We start from the raw sequence: 17054 nt of genomic DNA, 5'->3' as shown, positions 1-17054 counted from the left end.
GTGATCACTAAGGTTATTACCCAGAACACCAGTCAGTGTGAAATTGTGAGGGGCATTTGACAATAGGACGTCAAGCAGAGATGACTGTTCCGGATTTTTTAGGTTGGGTCTTGTGGGGACATTATCTGATTATCTGAACCGGCTCTGGGCCTCCCCTAGGTCGACTCAGCCTCAAATGATAACCTGGTGCGGAGTGTAGTAGACTAGGGAGACAAAGGCGGCCGGGTGGGTGTGGTGCTGGCCACTCACCGCCTAGAGTCTGTGTGGGCTACACGGGTGAGCTTTGCACGACACAGAGCAGTGAGCCGCAGCCACGTGACTGAGTTGAAGGCGAGCAACTCCACAGGTGTCTCACAGCTCGAGAACGAGACACCCGACACATTGTTCACTTGTCTATGGTTCTTTCTGTAAAGTCACGTAGATAGAAGAAAAAATAATAAGAATAAAATAATAAAAATGAAAATAAAGTGACTAAATCTTGATTTGAAGCTATCGTGACTGCAGGAATCCATCACTAATAGAAAAATAAATAACAATAAAATAAAAATAATTATTTTTTATTCACTTTACTCTTTGGTTCTTTCGGTAAAGTCACGTAGTGACGAAGTTACTTTATTATTATTTTTGTTATTATTTTTTCTTGCTACGTGACTTCACCGTAAGAACCATAGAATATGAATTCCTGCAGTCACGAAAGTTTTAAGTCGAAATTTAATTGTTTAATTAAGTAGTTTAACGAGTTAAATAAGCAAGAAAAAGTGAAGCTAAAATATAAAATATCGTGGAGCAGAGAGGGGAGAGGCAACATAATGAGAACAAGTATTCATACTGGTGGAATCCGATGAGCTATAAAGCTCTTTTTCACAGATGTCCAGTCGGGGCAGGTCAGAACGTTACAACAACAACAAGCAATACAACAACACGACAGGAGTGCAAAGTGTAGGAAATGCAGACAAATCACTTCGAGACATATTTATAGAAATAAAACTACAAATATTTTTTTTCATACCAGATAAGGCCCCAATGAACTATTAGATATTTTTTCAGATGCGACCTGGCCACAAATGATGGCTCCACTTAGTAACTAATCATCATCACCACGTGGAAATGTACAGCAGCAAAATAATCAAAATAATTTAGACGCAACGAGTTTACAAGCAGCGTTCCCCTACGAGTTCAGTTGAGACGACGAGGTGAGTTGAGATATTGAGGTGAGTTCAGATGAGGTGAGGTGTGTGAGGATAGGATTTGAGGCGAGGCGACGTGTCATCACATTCCAGGGCATGTCACGTGATAATACAAATCAAACCGAAAGTGTTTGTACCGTACTTCCCTTTCTCACATTTACGAGGCTTGTTCCTGTTTTTGCGTCTCATACGCAGCCAGCTACTGCCTAAGATACAGCCAGAGACTGTCTGTGTTACAGTAAGAGACTGCCTGAGATACATCCAGCGACTGCCTGAGCTCCATCAAGCGACTGCCTGAGCTACAGAGACTGCCTGAGCTCCAGCCAGCAACTGTCTGAGCTCCAGCCAGCGTCCGTCTCTGAGTGAAGCCACGGGGCCATGGCGAGTGCGGCTCCCAGTGGTAGCGAGGCTCCAGGGGAGTTGACCTGCCCCATCTGCCTGGACGCCTTCCGCTGCCCCTGCACGCTCAGCTGCGGCCACTCGTTCTGCCTCAAGTGCGTAGAGGGCGCCTGGGATTCGGCCAAGTCCTTCTCCTGCCCCCAGTGCCGAGTGACCTTCCCTCGGAGACCCAAGCTGAACAAGAACTTCACGCTCGCCAACCTGGTGGAGCAGCGCAGTGCCGCAGAGAAAATGGCCACCGTGGTCTTGTGTGACTTCTGTAACGATGGCACGACCGCTGCCTCGAAGACCTGTCTCAGGTGTGATATGTCCTACTGTGCGACTCATGTAAAGCCTCATCAGGAAAATCCGAAGTTCAGGGATCACATTTTGGTGGATCCAGCCACGAATCCTGAAGACCGCAAGTGCAAGACGCACAGAGATGAGATCAAGTTTTACTGCCGACAGGACGAGAGCTTGGTCTGCACAACCTGCACCACAGCAGGAGACCACAAGGGTCACGATGTGGCTACGTTGGAGGATGAGCACAAGACACGGGAGGTGAGACGGTCTGCGTGTGTGAGCCGGAGCCTCTCTTGCATGAAGTTATAATTTCCCAGTATGAACTGAACAATAACATCCAACTAAATATCATTGCTCTCTCAGCTGCCCATTGTTCCTTCATATTTGAACAAGCTTGTTTTACTATAAAGTATGCTGAGGTTCATATTATTGGTTCTTTCGGTAAAGTCACGTAGAAGGGAAATAATAAAATAATAAAAATATAAAACATTTCCATTCTACGTGACTTTACCGAAAGAACCAATAATATGAATCCCTGAAGTCACGAAAGCTTTCAATCATAATGTATGCTAAGGTTGTTATATTGCAAAAATAATACAACCGAAAGTTATTATCAATCCTGTTGAATGGCAAATTTATAAATGTGCTCTTAGTATATTTGATAAAACTGAAGGACTTTAATGTGTACAATGTTTTTCCAAAATTACGTGAGTACATAGACTGTGGTTTGTATACAAAATGTCGTTTGTGGCAGAGAGAAGCATTCCCCAAAATGTAAACGAAATCTAAAACGACTGGGACTGCGTGAGTCGCAGTGCTCACCGCTTGGTAGCCTCGTGCCGGTCTGTGCCAGTTTAGCGCCGCACTCTACAGCAGCCACCGGGTCACTGGACGTAGCGTTCCAGAAATGTCGCTTGATTTTGACAGACCAAGTATTTTCTGACCGTATTTATGTTTTCATCAAGATGCTCTCTACCGAATTTCTCGGACACTCAGCAACATTGCAGCCCCTCCTTGCACCATGTAAAACTAAAATTAAACTACTTTATATTGTTCCAAGTGAAGCCCACTGAGCTATGTAGCTCTTTTTCAGAGGCAACCTGGCCAAAAATGACAGCTCAACGAAGTGGCTTATCAGGTCTAAATGTATGGCAGCCAAATGCTCTAAACGCACCTTCCTAAACGTGGACAAAAAAACGGAGTACCCAGAGAAAAATCCATGCAACCATGGAGAGAGACATGTATACTGGATATATACAGGCATCAGGCACGGGTTCGAAACCACGACCTCCTGTATAGCAGGCAAGGCAGATAACATCTCGTGACTCCGGTGCCCTATCCATGTACCCACTACTCAGATAACCCCGCCCACTATTACGGTATCCCCGCCCACTACTCCAGTAGTCCCGCCCACTGTTCAGGTAGCCCCACCCACTACTCAGGTAGCCCAACCCACTACTTAGGTAGTCCTGCACACGTTTGAGCTCGTGAAGTCAGTTCCCTGCAGCCTTTGCTCCCCCAGCCTCCATCGCTGCACCGGGGCTACTGCCCACGGTACTGGAGGGGTTCGCGTGGAGCGGGGGGTGAGAGGGGACCCTCAGAGAGTGAGTGGAGTCTCTCCTGGTGACGTCTCTCACAGAAACAAGTGGGAGAGGACACGCGGGCGGTGGAGGAGAAGATGAGGGAGGCGGAGAAGTCCATAAGGCAGATGGAGGCCGCTCGCAGGGACGTGCAGGTACCGTGTCTGGGCCGGACTCGGTGACCCCTTGACTCCACCCTGAGTAGGGATTGTGATGGAGGACAACTCTATTCATTCACGTGGACTTCCATTGGCTCTAAACACATTGTGGGACTAAAGACACAACGGTTAATGCACCTCAATAATCAGGACGAGCAACGAGGTGGTTCTCATCTCCACGGAGAAACTCAATCAGTGGTGGAAATTCCACATTCCCATATCTCCAAACAACTTAACACTTCAACGAATGTTAACTATATTGGTCAGATAAGGTGTATCACACACAGACTGTACACCATCTTACTGAAACCAATCAGGCTTTAGGGTGGCCAGATGGCAGTATAGCAAGTTGTTTCATGATCCCCTCTCTTCATCCATACACATGTGGCATTCTCTCACATTCAAAACATTCATTTAAAGAGGAATTGGCCTAACTTCCCATATCATTAATGCTCTACTTGTTGAAGGCAAATTACAGATTTCCCTTCGCTTCATGTGAAGGTAAACAATGCATCGTCCTGATATCCTTGCACAATGGGAATGGCACAGACGCTAAATGTACTCATGATGGTATTTGATGATTTCATTGCCTCACAGCCCCCACCAGTTATGGCGAGTCGTGTTGGAGTGAAAATGCACAGCGGCGTTATCAGAGGCAGAGGAAGAAGGAGGCCTCAATGCTGCAGACTCGTATCACTGTCTAGACACCTTGGAGATGCACTCGGGTCACACTGATCTGAACGTCATTTCACAAAGGACCAGACATTTAATGAACAGAGGTGGCATTTCTTTATCTTTGCAGGGATCCATGACAGATGATAAGGCCTCAATCTCGGTCGGATTCACCCGCGCGAGAGCAGCGTTGGATGCGGAGGAGAAGGCGGCTTTAGAGCAAGCGGAGCAGAAAGGGCGCGAGCTGCTGTATCAGATCGAGAAGAAGATCGCTCACTACCAGCGCGAGATCAGCGAGCTCCAGGCAGCAGCCACTCGCCTGCAGGCCCTAGCACAGGAGAGGGACTCGCTCGCATTCCTGCAGGTGAGCAATGAGTCTACAGTGTCGCTATTGGCACAGAGCCCTCTCACCAGGAGCAGCAGAGGGAGGCTCCTGGGCTTGAGAACACAGCTCCACTCATGGACTCGCATCGCAGCTCCAGTAGCTGCCATGTGGAAGCCCAGCTCATATTTTCTCAGTTGAATTAATTATCTCTCCCGTCCTTTAACAGATTCCCATTATGTTTGAATCATTGTGAATATAAACTAAATGTTATTGGAAATGCACATTTTAAATCAACCATACAACAACAATGTGCACGGTATTTATGATTATCATCAGCCATAATCTATCCACTGATGGATGAAGGCCTCCCCAAGCCGTTGCCACATTTCTTGATGCCGCGATGCAACAATCCACCAGCTCCTGCTCATGAGCCGATGTCATCTCTGCTTCTTACTTTGTGGACCTCCTCTTGGATGCGCTACCTTCACTGTTCCGATTATGGAAGCTAAAATAAATACGAGGTCTCATACGCGTATTAATAACATTGTTGTGTATTCACCACCACTTCTGTAAGACCTGCCACGAGTGCATTGACGACAGAAATTAATCTCAACACTGATTAATATGAACTGGTTTCACTCTGAAATAGTTGCCCTGCAAATCAATGTTGGTCCTCATAGGGGTGGCGAGATGTTAACTACCTCGCCTGGTTTCCCGAAGGTCGGGGATTTGATCCCAACATTGACGTCCTTATACATTGGAGTTTTCATGTCTCTTTCCATGGTCTCATCGATTTTTCTCCGGGTCCTCCAGTTTTTCACACGTGCGTTTAGAGTATTGAGCTGCTATAAATTCCCACGTGATGAACCAATTCGGGAGCTATCATTTGTGGCCAGGTCGCTTCTGAAGAGCTCTATTGTTCAGTGGGCCTGACGTGGAAAAAATAAAAATAGTAGTTTATAGTTGACTTTCAACTAGTCTAACTGAAATATTTGCCGCGTAAGTCAGTGTTGGTGATCATGGGGTCATAAGCAAAGACTCTGGAGTTTATATTCCACCCACGGTGTTGCAGTGGGAACTCCACTGATCACAAGGGATTGGAGGTAGAGTAACAGTAACGCATCTCTCTCTCTCCCACAGGGGCACCTGGAGGAGACGCGCAGGTAAAAGACGACTTTCACTCACGACTCGACACACGACATGGGACTGAGTGTGGGGCGTGGGCAGTGAGACACTGGCTGTGTGGGGATGCTGTGTGTGGTGATGCTGTGTGATGGTGCCGTATGTGATGATGCTATGTGTGGTGATAGTAATTTTGTGTGGTGATAATGCTGTGTCTGGTGATGCTGTGTGATTATGCTATGGGTGGTGATGCTGTGTAATGAGGCTGTGTGGTGATGCTGTGTGGTGATGATGCTGTGTGATGAGGCTGTGTGTGGTAATGCTGTGTGGTAATGCTGTGTGGTAATTCTGTGTGATTATGCTATGTGTGGTGATGCTGTGTTTTGATACCGTGCGTGGTGATGCTGTGTGTGGTAATAGTAATTCTGTGTGGTGATGCTGTAATTGTGAGGTGAGTGATGATGCTTTGTTTGATGAGTGCCTGTGAGATGGAGCTGTGATGATCCTGTGAATGACGATGCTCTGCGTGAGACAGTAGCCATGTCTGCTCTGCTTTCACAGGGCAGGGAGGGTTACAGCAGATCCACCCTCAGCTCCCAGCCAAGAGGACATTGCCTCGCTTAAAGTTCTGGAGACAATGGCAGTCAAACGCTTGTGTGAGTTCTTCAGTGTGAAACATGGGTGATGGGGCCATCTTGACAATAAATTATCCTCGTGTGTGTGCACGAGGTCGACTTAGCCTCAAATAATTACCTGGAGTTTTATAAACATCACCACTAGGGAGACAAAGGCGGCCAGGCGTCGTGCTGGCCACCCACCTCGTGTGCCATGCCAGTCCTAATAGAGAGACACGGACAGCACTTGTCCCAATAGTCTGTGAAGGCTACACAGAGGATCTCTGTCTTTGTTCACAGTCCATTCCAGGACCCTACTGAACAGAGCCATGAAACTCAGTGTGGTGTTCTTGTGTAAAAGATCAGCATGAGTCAGGGGTAATTGTGATGTTGAGATGCAGTGTGTGCCTGTGAATGTGTCTGTGCATTTGTGCATGGGGGGAGCGGTGGCATAGTGGTTAGCACACTGCATTGCGAATCCAGTTACCTGGGTTTGATTACCCGCCATTGCTAACATCAGTGGCAGGTGATATCTGATTCAGTCCTGGGTCTTTGCTAGGCAATTTCATCCTCAAATACGTTCCCCATGCTGGTAATGGTCATAATGATGGTGATAGTGGTCGTGATGAGGATGGTGGTAATGATGCTGATCTTCTTGGTTCTTTTGGTCAAGTCACGTAGAATGGAAATAATAAAAATAAAACTTAATAAAATACAATTCTCACGACGTTTCGGCCACAGCGCAAGCAGCCGTCCTCAGGTGAAGAACAGGGCTGTCGGAAAGACAGCGTCTGAATGAAACACCACCAGGCTTGGCAGCGTATATTTACGCTGCTGGGTTAGAGGAGGAAGGGCACCTTGACAAATGAATTTGCATATCAACAGAGAATTTAGCATATTTATGGAAAATGCAGATATGGGATTAGTCACTACTTGTGGAATGTGTAGGTGAAGGGGGGGGGGGTCTCAAATATTATGCTCGTGTATTATGTAGGATTAGCAGTAATAAAGGGAGGAAGTAGTATTATCAGTAAAAAAGGGAAGAAATTTTAATAGTAAGGAGCTGCAGCAGCCAAAACACCACGTAAAAAAAACTAAAATATAAACTACATCAATATCATAAATTGACTCAATATACTCTCCAATAAGCTGAGCTACTAACAGTAAGTCATACATTACAATTCTACGTCGCAAAAAAAATTATAATATGCCTCCAGCTAAACTTTTTCTTACATCACACGGATATACCCCGTACTATATACTGCCATAGAGAAACCCAACATTAAATTATACACTGCATTACTTTACACCACCCTATACCTTAGACTATACATTGTAATATTACACTATGTATTATTCTACCCACCCTACTGTATACCACACTGCTGTATATTCACTATACAATTACGATTCTATATATTACCTTATACATTATATTAAGCATTACACTTTTATACTATTTTTTATTATACAATCTGCTATACACTATACCATTGACCGTCGCGTGAAAGGTACTAAGAGGAAGCAACGAAATATGTCAATGGGAGAGTGGTGAAAGGAGACTTGCAGTGGAACAAAGACTCCATTCCCTGCGATAGTTTACTGCGATAGTGATGTTGATGTTCGTAGTGTTGATGATGGTGGTGATGTTAATGTTGTTGTCATTGATTATATTGATGGTGAGGATGCTTGGTGATGGTGATGATGATGGAGGTGATGGTGGATGATGGTGATGTTGATGGTGTCTAATGGTGATAACGATGTTTTGTAGTGATGTTTTCATCGCTGTTGTCACAGACGGATGCTCACCGACTCTGGACACAAACTCGGCTAATCACAAACTCCAGATCTCCTCGGATCTCAGGACGATTACGCGGACCGGTGACTCCCAGGGTTGCCCCGATCACCCACACCGGTTTAATGGCTGGTCACAAGCCCTGTGCTGTGAGAGCTTCTCGTCGGGCCACCACTACTGGGAGGTGGACGTGGGGGACACGAGGTGGTGGCGGGTTGGTGTCGCGTACGGGACGATCCCACGGAAAGGGGGTGGTGCTGCACAGTGGCTGGGAGGGAGTGACGCATCCTGGTGTTTAGAGAAATTTGACGACAGCTTCTCAGTGCTTCATGGTGGAGTGAAGACTGCACTGTCGGTGAGGGGGGCCCCCTCTCCCCGCAGAATCGGGCTTCACCTGCACTGGGAGGGGGGGCTCCTGGCGTTTTACCGCGCCGACTCCATGGAGGTGATCCACGAGGTTCGGCAGAGATTCTTGCAGCCTCTCTACCCTGGGATGTGGGTGCAGTATTGTAATGATCGATTGGAGATCGTGGATCTGAGTCGTGCATCCTGAGGATGAGGAGAGATAGAAACCCAATAAACGGTGAAGAAGGGGATGGTGAGGAGAGGGTGAAGTGAGGGTGAGGGGAAGGTGGAAGGAGGGTGAGGTTAGATTCAAGTTCAAGTTCATGTATTAGGTGTAGCCCTGTGAGCCATTCGGCTCTTGAATCGGGTGCAACCGCAACAAACAAAAAACAAACAAAATTCACAAAAAACATCTTAAAGTGAATATGTGACTGAGTGCAAACAGAAATCCGAAAAAAGACAGCAAAACATTGCAGAATAAAATCACCGTACACCAACGCTGTGTGCAAAAATCCCAGTGGGATGCAAGTCAAATAACCAACAACAACCACAAGACAACTTAGATTAAGGCCATCAGTCTAACTCTGTACTACAACAAACAAACATGGCTAAACCAATAAACTTTTCGAAATCACCAAAATAAAGCCATGAAAGCAATGAAACAGTGATCATGGGAACTGTGACGGAATTTTCACAATAAACGGCATAAACAACATGTAACCCAATCAACGGTGGAGAAGCGGGATGGTGAGGAGAGGGTGAAGTGAGAGTGAGGGGAAGGTGGGACGGAGGGTGAGGTTAGGTGAGGGTGAGGGGAGGATGAGGTGAAAATTGAGGGAAGGGTGAGGTGAGCATGGAGGGGTAGGGTGAGGGGGGAGGGTGAGGTTCAGGTTGGCGGACATGAGCAATGTTGCCGGTGCAGAACAAATCGCAAGGTTCGTGTGTCCGCTCCTTTGCCTGCAGCGAGCGCTCACGTCACCACGCCTCCTCATCCCTGCGATTCACCATCAGCACCATCGTCACCATCACTAACATCATCATCACCCCATCATCATCACTATCAACAACAACAACCGCCATTCGCCACTAAGTGGCGGTGACGTCAGCACGACGCTTGTGCCAGGCTAAGTGCACCTTGAGGCCACGTGAAGTGTCGAACGCCCGCTGGCAGGAGGTCACGGCGCAGACCCAGATGCCACAGGTCGACTGACTGAGACGACTGGCTGATGCACCACCTGTGCCCCCTACTGTGCCAACTTCATAATCAACGATTTTTGGGTTTAGATCGCGTTATTTATAAATGTGTCGTAACCCTCCACCACCCGACACGGCCAATCAGTAAAAAAAAGTGTCACGTTGACAAAAGACAAATAGTTCACTGCTTTAGCCCACCGGTGTGTTGAAGCGTGAAACCACAACATTTACAATTTGAGTACGACGTTTCGCTGGTAATTGCGGTTTTTAAATTTTATTCAGTATCTCGGCGGTGACAACAAACCGAAAAACAAACCGAATCCCGAGGGGGCGCCCCCTCACTCGCGCCCTAAAGGTCCCGCTCAGTCACCGACCCATCCTCTGGGCCGGGATCACCCGTGCCACAGCATCGGAGGGGAAGCCTCCCCTTCCAGCCACGCACACCTTCACCCCCCGGATGCCGGCGAGGACCTCCCACCCCCCCCCCCCCGCCCTAGCCCACCCTGGGCAGCGGCCACTTCCATCGTTCCCTTGCGGCCTCGCGACCCATTTTCCCTTGGTCCATCTCTACCACCCTTTCCAACAGTCTCCTCGCAGCATAGCATGTCTCCAACGGGGACGTCAGGGACCCCTCCAGCCCCTTCTTTCGCGCTTTCCACAGCGCCTCTTTCGTCGCTCCTATTACAGCCCACACCCGGTCCCTGTCCTCCCTCCCCACCCCCCGCAGCTCTCCCCACATGACGTCCCGTGCCGTCACCCTTGATAGAGCGAAACGGGCCAGCAACGGCTTACTCCTCCTCCAGACTTCCTGGGCGAAAGGGCACGCCACCATCACATGCGCCGCAGTTTCATCCGCGTTGCAGCCCCTCGGGCACTTGGGGGTATGCGCCATTTGGCGGCTGTACAAGAAACCCCGCGTCTCCAACCTGTCTCGGACAGCCAGCCATGACAGGTCCCGCTGCTCCTTCGTGAGCACTGCCGACGCCACATTCCTCCAAATCTTCCCGTGCGTCTCCCTCCTCGCACCGGCCACCTCGTCACAGGCCTCCTCCTTCTCCGCCGCAGCCCGCACCTCCCTGGGGGCCCACCGACCCCCCCACCGGCTCAGGCCGTGCTGCCCGACGTAGCTCCCCACCACGTCGCTAACCCAGCCCCCCGGCCAGTCCAAAGGGGTGCTCCTTCCTGCCTCAGTCATCCCGAGCCCCCGCAACCGCCACGTCAGTCGGTACCTCATATACCACGCTGCCTTGCCCCGCGGCTCCGCAGAGAAGAACAGCCGCAGCGCATTGCAGACAAAGGTCGATTGCAGGGTATACCCCACATTTGGGGCACCCCTCCCCCCATTCTGGACCTGCAGACACACCACGGCCCTCCTCACCCTCTCCATCCCTCCCCCCCAGATAAACCTGAAAATCGCCGTGGTCAAGGCCTTAGCCTCCCTCCCACCTGGCGGGAACACCTGCGCCAAGTAGTTTAGGGGTGGTAATATTTCTGTTTTAACCACCATAATTCTACCGGCCATCGTGAGCCGCCTCCCAGCCCACTTACCTAGGCAGCCCTTTGCCTTCCTCACCCCCTTCTCCCAGTTACCTTCCCCCATCCTATCCCCACAGAAAAACACCCCCAGTATCTTTATCCCCTCTGTTTGTAGACTCAGCTCCGGCGGCCGACCCTCGAAAAGCCTCGGGTCTCCAAAAACCATGAGCTGACTTTTCCCCACACTGACCTTCAATCCGGAGGCCGCGCAGAACCTCCCCATCCCCTCCATTGCCCTCCATACCGATGCCACGTCCCTGCATAGCACGGCCACGTCGTCCATGTACAGGGTCACCTTTCCCTGCTCCTTGCTCCCCGGTATTACCACCCCCCCAATCCTCTGGTCATTCCTTATCATCTGCGCCAGCGGCTCCATGCACATGACAAATAGCACTGGGGACATCGGGCATCCCTGCCGCACCCCCGATCCCACTGGGATGATCCCGGAGCATTCCCCATTTATCAGGAGCCTGGCCCTGAGCCCCCCATAGAGTCGCTTCACCCACTCCACCAGGGGCCCGCACACCCCCATCCTCTCCATCACCGCCAGCATGAATTCATGAGAGAGGCGGTCGAAGGCCTTGTCCAGGTCCAGACTTAGGATCCCCAACGGACACCCCCTCTCTCTCTCGCCTTCAATCGCCTCCCTCAAGACCACCAAAGTGTCCGCGATCCTCCTCCCCGGGACCGCACACGTCTGGTCCGGCCCCACCACCTCACCCACCACCTTCCCCAGTCGCCCTGCCACCACCCTTGCCACGATCTTATAGTCCGCGTTCAGGAGGGTTATTGGCCTCCAACTTCCCAGGTCCCTACGCTCCCCCTTCCCTTTATAAATCAGTGTCACCAGGCCCTCCTGCATGTCGTCCGGTACCTGCCCCTCCTCCAACGTTTCCCTACAAATTTGCACAACATCCTCCTTCAGGAGTTCCCAGAATTTTATGTAAAAGTCCGCCGGGATCCCGTCTGGGCCTGGGGTCCTGTTCTTGTTCAGCCCCTTCACCGCCCCTTCCACTTCCTCCCATTGAATCCTCTCCCCTAGCGCCTCCGGGTTCTCAACCCTCTTCGCCAATGCTCCCAGCAGCTCCTCCCGCCGCCCCCCCCCCCATCTATCCCTTTCCCTTTATACAACTCCCCATAAAAGTCCTCCGCTACACTAATCATCCCTTCCGTCGTCACCTGTCTACCCCTAGTAGGACTAACCAGCTCCCTCATTTCATTGTCTCCCTCCCTACCCGCCTTAAGGAAAAAACGTGTACACTGCTCCCTATCCTCTGTTGCCCTGACCCTCGCCCTATACACTAATTGCCTAGCCCTCTTTTCCAGGACTGAGGCTACCCTCCCCTTCATCTCCGCTATCCTTTCTCCCACCGGGAACCCTAGCCCTAGCAGCCCATACAGCCTTTCTAACCTAGCGTTCCATTGTCTCAAATCCCTACCCACCCCCTTTCTTCTACTGTAACACTGAAAGAACGTTCTGATCCTACACTTTACATGCCCCCACCACTCCACCCTCGTGGGGAAGCACACCTGCAGCGTCCTCCAGCTGGCATACGCTCGCTTGAAATCCTCCACCAACTCCTGCTCCGCCAGCAAGCCCACATTCATCTTCCACACGCCCTTCCCCCTCTTCACCCCCCCCGGGATCACAAGCTCCGCCACCACCATTCTGTGATCCGAGAGGGGAAAAGGTTCCACCCCCGCGCTGCCCACATTTACCTTGTCGGAAACGAAGATAAAGTCAATGCGTGACTGTGCTCCCCCACTCTTGTCCGCCCACGTGAACTCTGGCCGCGTGCCGTGCATCCTCCTGAACGTATCCACCATCCCAAAGGTCCCCATCAGCTCCCTCAGTTCCCTGGAAGAGGAATCTAACTTCCTCCTCCCCTTCACCGACACCAGGTCCGCCAGGCCTAACGGGCAATTAAAATCGCCCCCCACGATGACCTGCCTCCTGGTGGCCAGTAGGCCCGCCAGGCTCTCCCACACCTCCTTCCTTTCCATGCACCGTACCGGGGCGTACACGTTTATCAGCCGAAGCTGCACGCCCTGGTAAGTAGCGTCTAGACAGAGAAGCCGACCCGGTATTATTTCCTGGGTCCCTTCTACACTCATTCCCCGTCTTCCTATGAGGGTGACCACACCTGTGCACCTGCTCTCGTTGCTGCCAGACCAAAAGTACTGTCCCTTCCATCCGTCCAGCAGAGCCTCCGACCCTAGGGTGTAGGGGAGGTGACATTCCTGGAGGAAGATTACATCGCTTCTGGTGAGCTGCAGCCACTGCATGATTGCCCCCCTCCTTCCCTTCCCCTTCATCCCTCTCACATTGACCGATGCTGCGGATATGTCCATGCCGGGGCGTGATTTATCCCGTGTCGGACTCCGGCGCGCTCTCCCTCCTCCTGCCTTTGCCCACCTTCCCCTTAACCGTTTTCCTCCCCTTTGATTTACGGGGCTTTCCCCGGATCAAACGTTCCCCCCCTTCCCCCCACCTCTACCCCGACTCTCCCGAGTCCGGCGCGGATCCTGAAGGGCTCGTGTCTTCCTGGGGACTAGCTCCTATCAGGACTCTGTCCCGCTTCCTTTTCCTCCCCCCCACTTCCTCCCATGCTTCATCCGCCCCTTCCTCCACCCGCTGCCCCACCTCGCCCTCCTCTCCTGTCACCTCCGACCAGTTCCCCAGCGGCGTTCCCGAGTCCTCCATGCTGTCTCCCCTTCCCTCCTCCGCCCCCTCCAGTGGTGGTGGTGCTTCCTCCCCCGCCGATCCCCCTCCCTCCCCCTCCATGCCGTCTCCCCTTCCCTCCTCCGCCCCCTCCAGTGGTGGTGGTGCTCCCTCCTCCGCCGATCCCCCTCCCTCACCTTCCTCGGGGGGCCGCGGTTCCTCCACCTCCCCTTTCCCTTCCCCTTCCCGCTCCCGGCCCGCTTCCCGTCCGGCAGCCTCCGTCGCCTCCTCCACCTGGCCACTCCGCCATGCCCGCGCCCTGTTAGCGTAGGATTCTGGGCAGGTCCTGTACAAATGCCCTCTGCTGCCGCACAGGTTGCAAAGGGCAGGCTCCCCGCACTCCTCCACCGTGTGGTCCAGCGCCCTGCACCTGTAGCAAACGCGCGCCACGCATGCTGCTGCCAGGTGCCCCCCTCCCCCACACCTCCTGCACAGCTTGGGCTGTCCCGCGTACACCACATAGCCCCTGTTTCCGCCGATGTTCAGAGCACTCGGGACATGCTTCAGTGCCCCCCCCTCCGTCTTCAGACGCACCCTCCACTGCCTGGCCCCCGTCCATATCCCCGCCGCATCCAGCACACTCTTGCAGCCCGACAGGACCACACAGTGCTGCCGCAGCCACACCTCCACGTCCTGATCATGCAACGCTTCATTATAAAGGAACACGGTCACGACCTTCGTCTCCAGGTCCGATAGCAACCGCGTCCTCATAGACGCCAGCGGCTTCTCCCCCGCCTTCTCCTCGAAACGGGCAAGGAATTTTTGCAGCAGGATGTTGGTGGTGAAGCTCACGTCGAATGCCCTCCCCCCCGGCAGGGCAATCAGGCAGTACAAGTCCTCCACCTCCACCTGCAGCATTCCCAGCACAACCGACCTCACGAAGGTCGTCCTGTCCAGGGTGACCCCCTCTTCCACATCTTCCTTAAACTCGACCCGCACGCAATTGTGCCTCTTGGCCTGCAACGGGGTCAGGCCCGCCCCAGCTCCACCGCGCCACCTCCCCGCTCCCCCGCCGGGCCTCCCCGCACCCACCGGGCCAACCCCCGCCGTCTTCTCTCTCCACTGCCCCCCTCCCGGCCCCTGGGCTGCGGGCGCCTCTCCTGCCCCTTCCTCCCCCTTCCGATCGGGGGTACTCCCACCCCCTCTTCCCGGCGCTCCCCCTCGTTCTCCTCCCCGCTCCTCCCTCCCCGCGCTCCCCAAGCCCTCCACCCCCCCCACTCTTTTCCCTTGTTGCGCCTCACCCGACATCACCCTCGCACCAGACGGGCCCGCCCCGCTCCTACGGTCTCTCGCAGCGCATCGGGTGTCTTCCTCAGGCTGCGCCGTGCGCCGCGACTCCGTCTCCATCTCCATGTGCTCGCTGCAGCTGGGTCACTCCTCCCACAGCGCCCGCGGCTCCCCCACCCTCCGGCAGCAAGGCCACCCCAGACCACCCGGTCTGGGGCCCTCGCACACCCCGGGGTGGCTGGAGAACCCACGGGACACCGACGAGCCGCAGCAGTGTATCAGGGAGAACCGGTTCAGGAACGCGTTTCGCTGGTAATTGCGATTTAAGGTTTTTATTTCCTTTCAAGCAGGAGCAGGCCTCTGCTTTGTACAGCCAAAAGGACCGGAAAAACCACACAAACGTAACGGGAACAGGGGATCCCCTTCACTGCCGACGCACCGAGCTACGCCGCGATCAAGTTCCCCTCTTTCACACCCTTCACTCAGAAAAAAAACCAAAAATTCACCGTCGCAAAAAAGGGGGGGGGTGCGTTCATCCACTCATTCTCGAAAGGGGGGGGGGGGGGGGTCGTTTCGAATTAGCCCATCCCGCACTTGGGCAGCGGCCACCGCCACTTCGCGCCCGTGGCTCCTCCGCCCGTTGTCGCCCGCTCCACCTCCACCACCCTCTCCAACAGCCCCCTGGCCAGTCGGCACACCTCGGGAGGCGACATATAGGCGCCCTTAATCAGTTTCTGGCGCGCCATCCACAGGGCCTCTTTTACGGCACCTATGACGGCCCATGCCTGAGCCCAGACCCCACCCGCTCTCTGCCTGAACATCCCCCAAATCATATTAGGCGCTGTGGCCTTTACGGGGCAAAAATGGGACAGCAGGGGTCGGCTTAACTCCCACACCTCCTGGGCAAATGGGCACTGTACGAGGGCATGAGCAGCGCTCTCTCCCAGGCCGCAGCCTCTCGGGCAATCAGGTGAGCGGGCCAATCTGCGGGAGCACATAAATAGTCTGCACTCCAGCCTGTCCCATGCGGCCAGCCAGGATAAGTCCCGCTGCCTTTTGGTCAGGGCTGCCGATGCTACGTTTTCCCAAATTTGTCGTGCCCGGGTACCCCGAGCACCTGGCACCTCTGTGCAGACCTCCTTTTTCGACATTTCCGCCAGGACTTCCCTGGGAACCCACGACCCCCGCGTCCGGTCCGGCTCGTACTTCGTGATGTATTCATTCACCGCGGTGCACAACCACCCCTGAGGCCAAGCCAGGGGGGTGCTGCGCGGCAACGACGCCATGCTTAGCCGTCTCAGGAGCCACGCCAGTCTATACCGAACATAATATGAGGCTTTCACCTGGAGCCCATTGGAGAAATATAGTCGCAGCGTATTACAGACAAAAATCGTGTTAAGGATGCACACGACATTCGGGGCCCCCCTCCCACCGTTCTCAGCACGTTTGTACATTGTTTCTCTCTTCACTCGGTCCATCCCTCCCCCCCAGATGAACTTGAAAAACAGGCGCTCCAACCTTTTTGCCATTTGCGCCCCTGGCGGGAACACGTAGGCCAGGTAGATGAGTACCGGGAGGATTTCCACCCTCAAAACTAACATTCTACCTTCCATTGAAAGGCGCCTGTCTGCCCAACCAGCCAGCCTGCCTCTCACCATGCACTCTTTTCCCCGCCAATTCTTAGTCGCCGAGTCCTCCCTATAGAACGTGACTCCTAAGATTTTGATACCCTCACCCTGGACCGTTATACCTGGCGGGCGGCCCTCAAATAACCTGGGGTCACCGAATATCAGCAGCTCACTTTTGCTTACATTCACCTTTAATCCTGAGGCCAAAAATAATCTATCCGCAAGTCTTAGGGCCTCCCATACTGAAGCAACATTCCCACAGAAAATG

General features: G+C 52.8%; 1 protein-coding gene across 1 annotated transcript; it reads left to right on the top strand.

Moving 5' to 3' along the window:
* Positions 1 to 772: 772 nt before the first annotated feature.
* On the top strand, positions 773 to 9264 carry LOC144952734 (E3 ubiquitin/ISG15 ligase TRIM25-like). Its single transcript, XM_078883226.1, has 6 exons — positions 773 to 2126; positions 3508 to 3603; positions 4409 to 4642; positions 5744 to 5766; positions 6287 to 6381; positions 8137 to 9264. Exons 1-6 carry the CDS (start codon positions 1566 to 1568, stop codon positions 8685 to 8687), a joined length of 1560 nt encoding a protein of 519 aa, XP_078739352.1. The 5' UTR covers positions 773 to 1565; the 3' UTR covers positions 8688 to 9264.
* Positions 9265 to 17054: the final 7790 nt, after the last annotated feature.

Source organism: Lampetra fluviatilis, chromosome 69 (genome assembly GCF_964198595.1).
Source record: "Lampetra fluviatilis chromosome 69, kcLamFluv1.1, whole genome shotgun sequence".
Lineage (NCBI taxonomy): Eukaryota > Metazoa > Chordata > Hyperoartia > Petromyzontiformes > Petromyzontidae > Lampetra > Lampetra fluviatilis.
The sequence above is the reverse complement of the archived record's forward strand: the minus strand, read 5'-3'. Positions and strand labels throughout refer to the sequence as shown.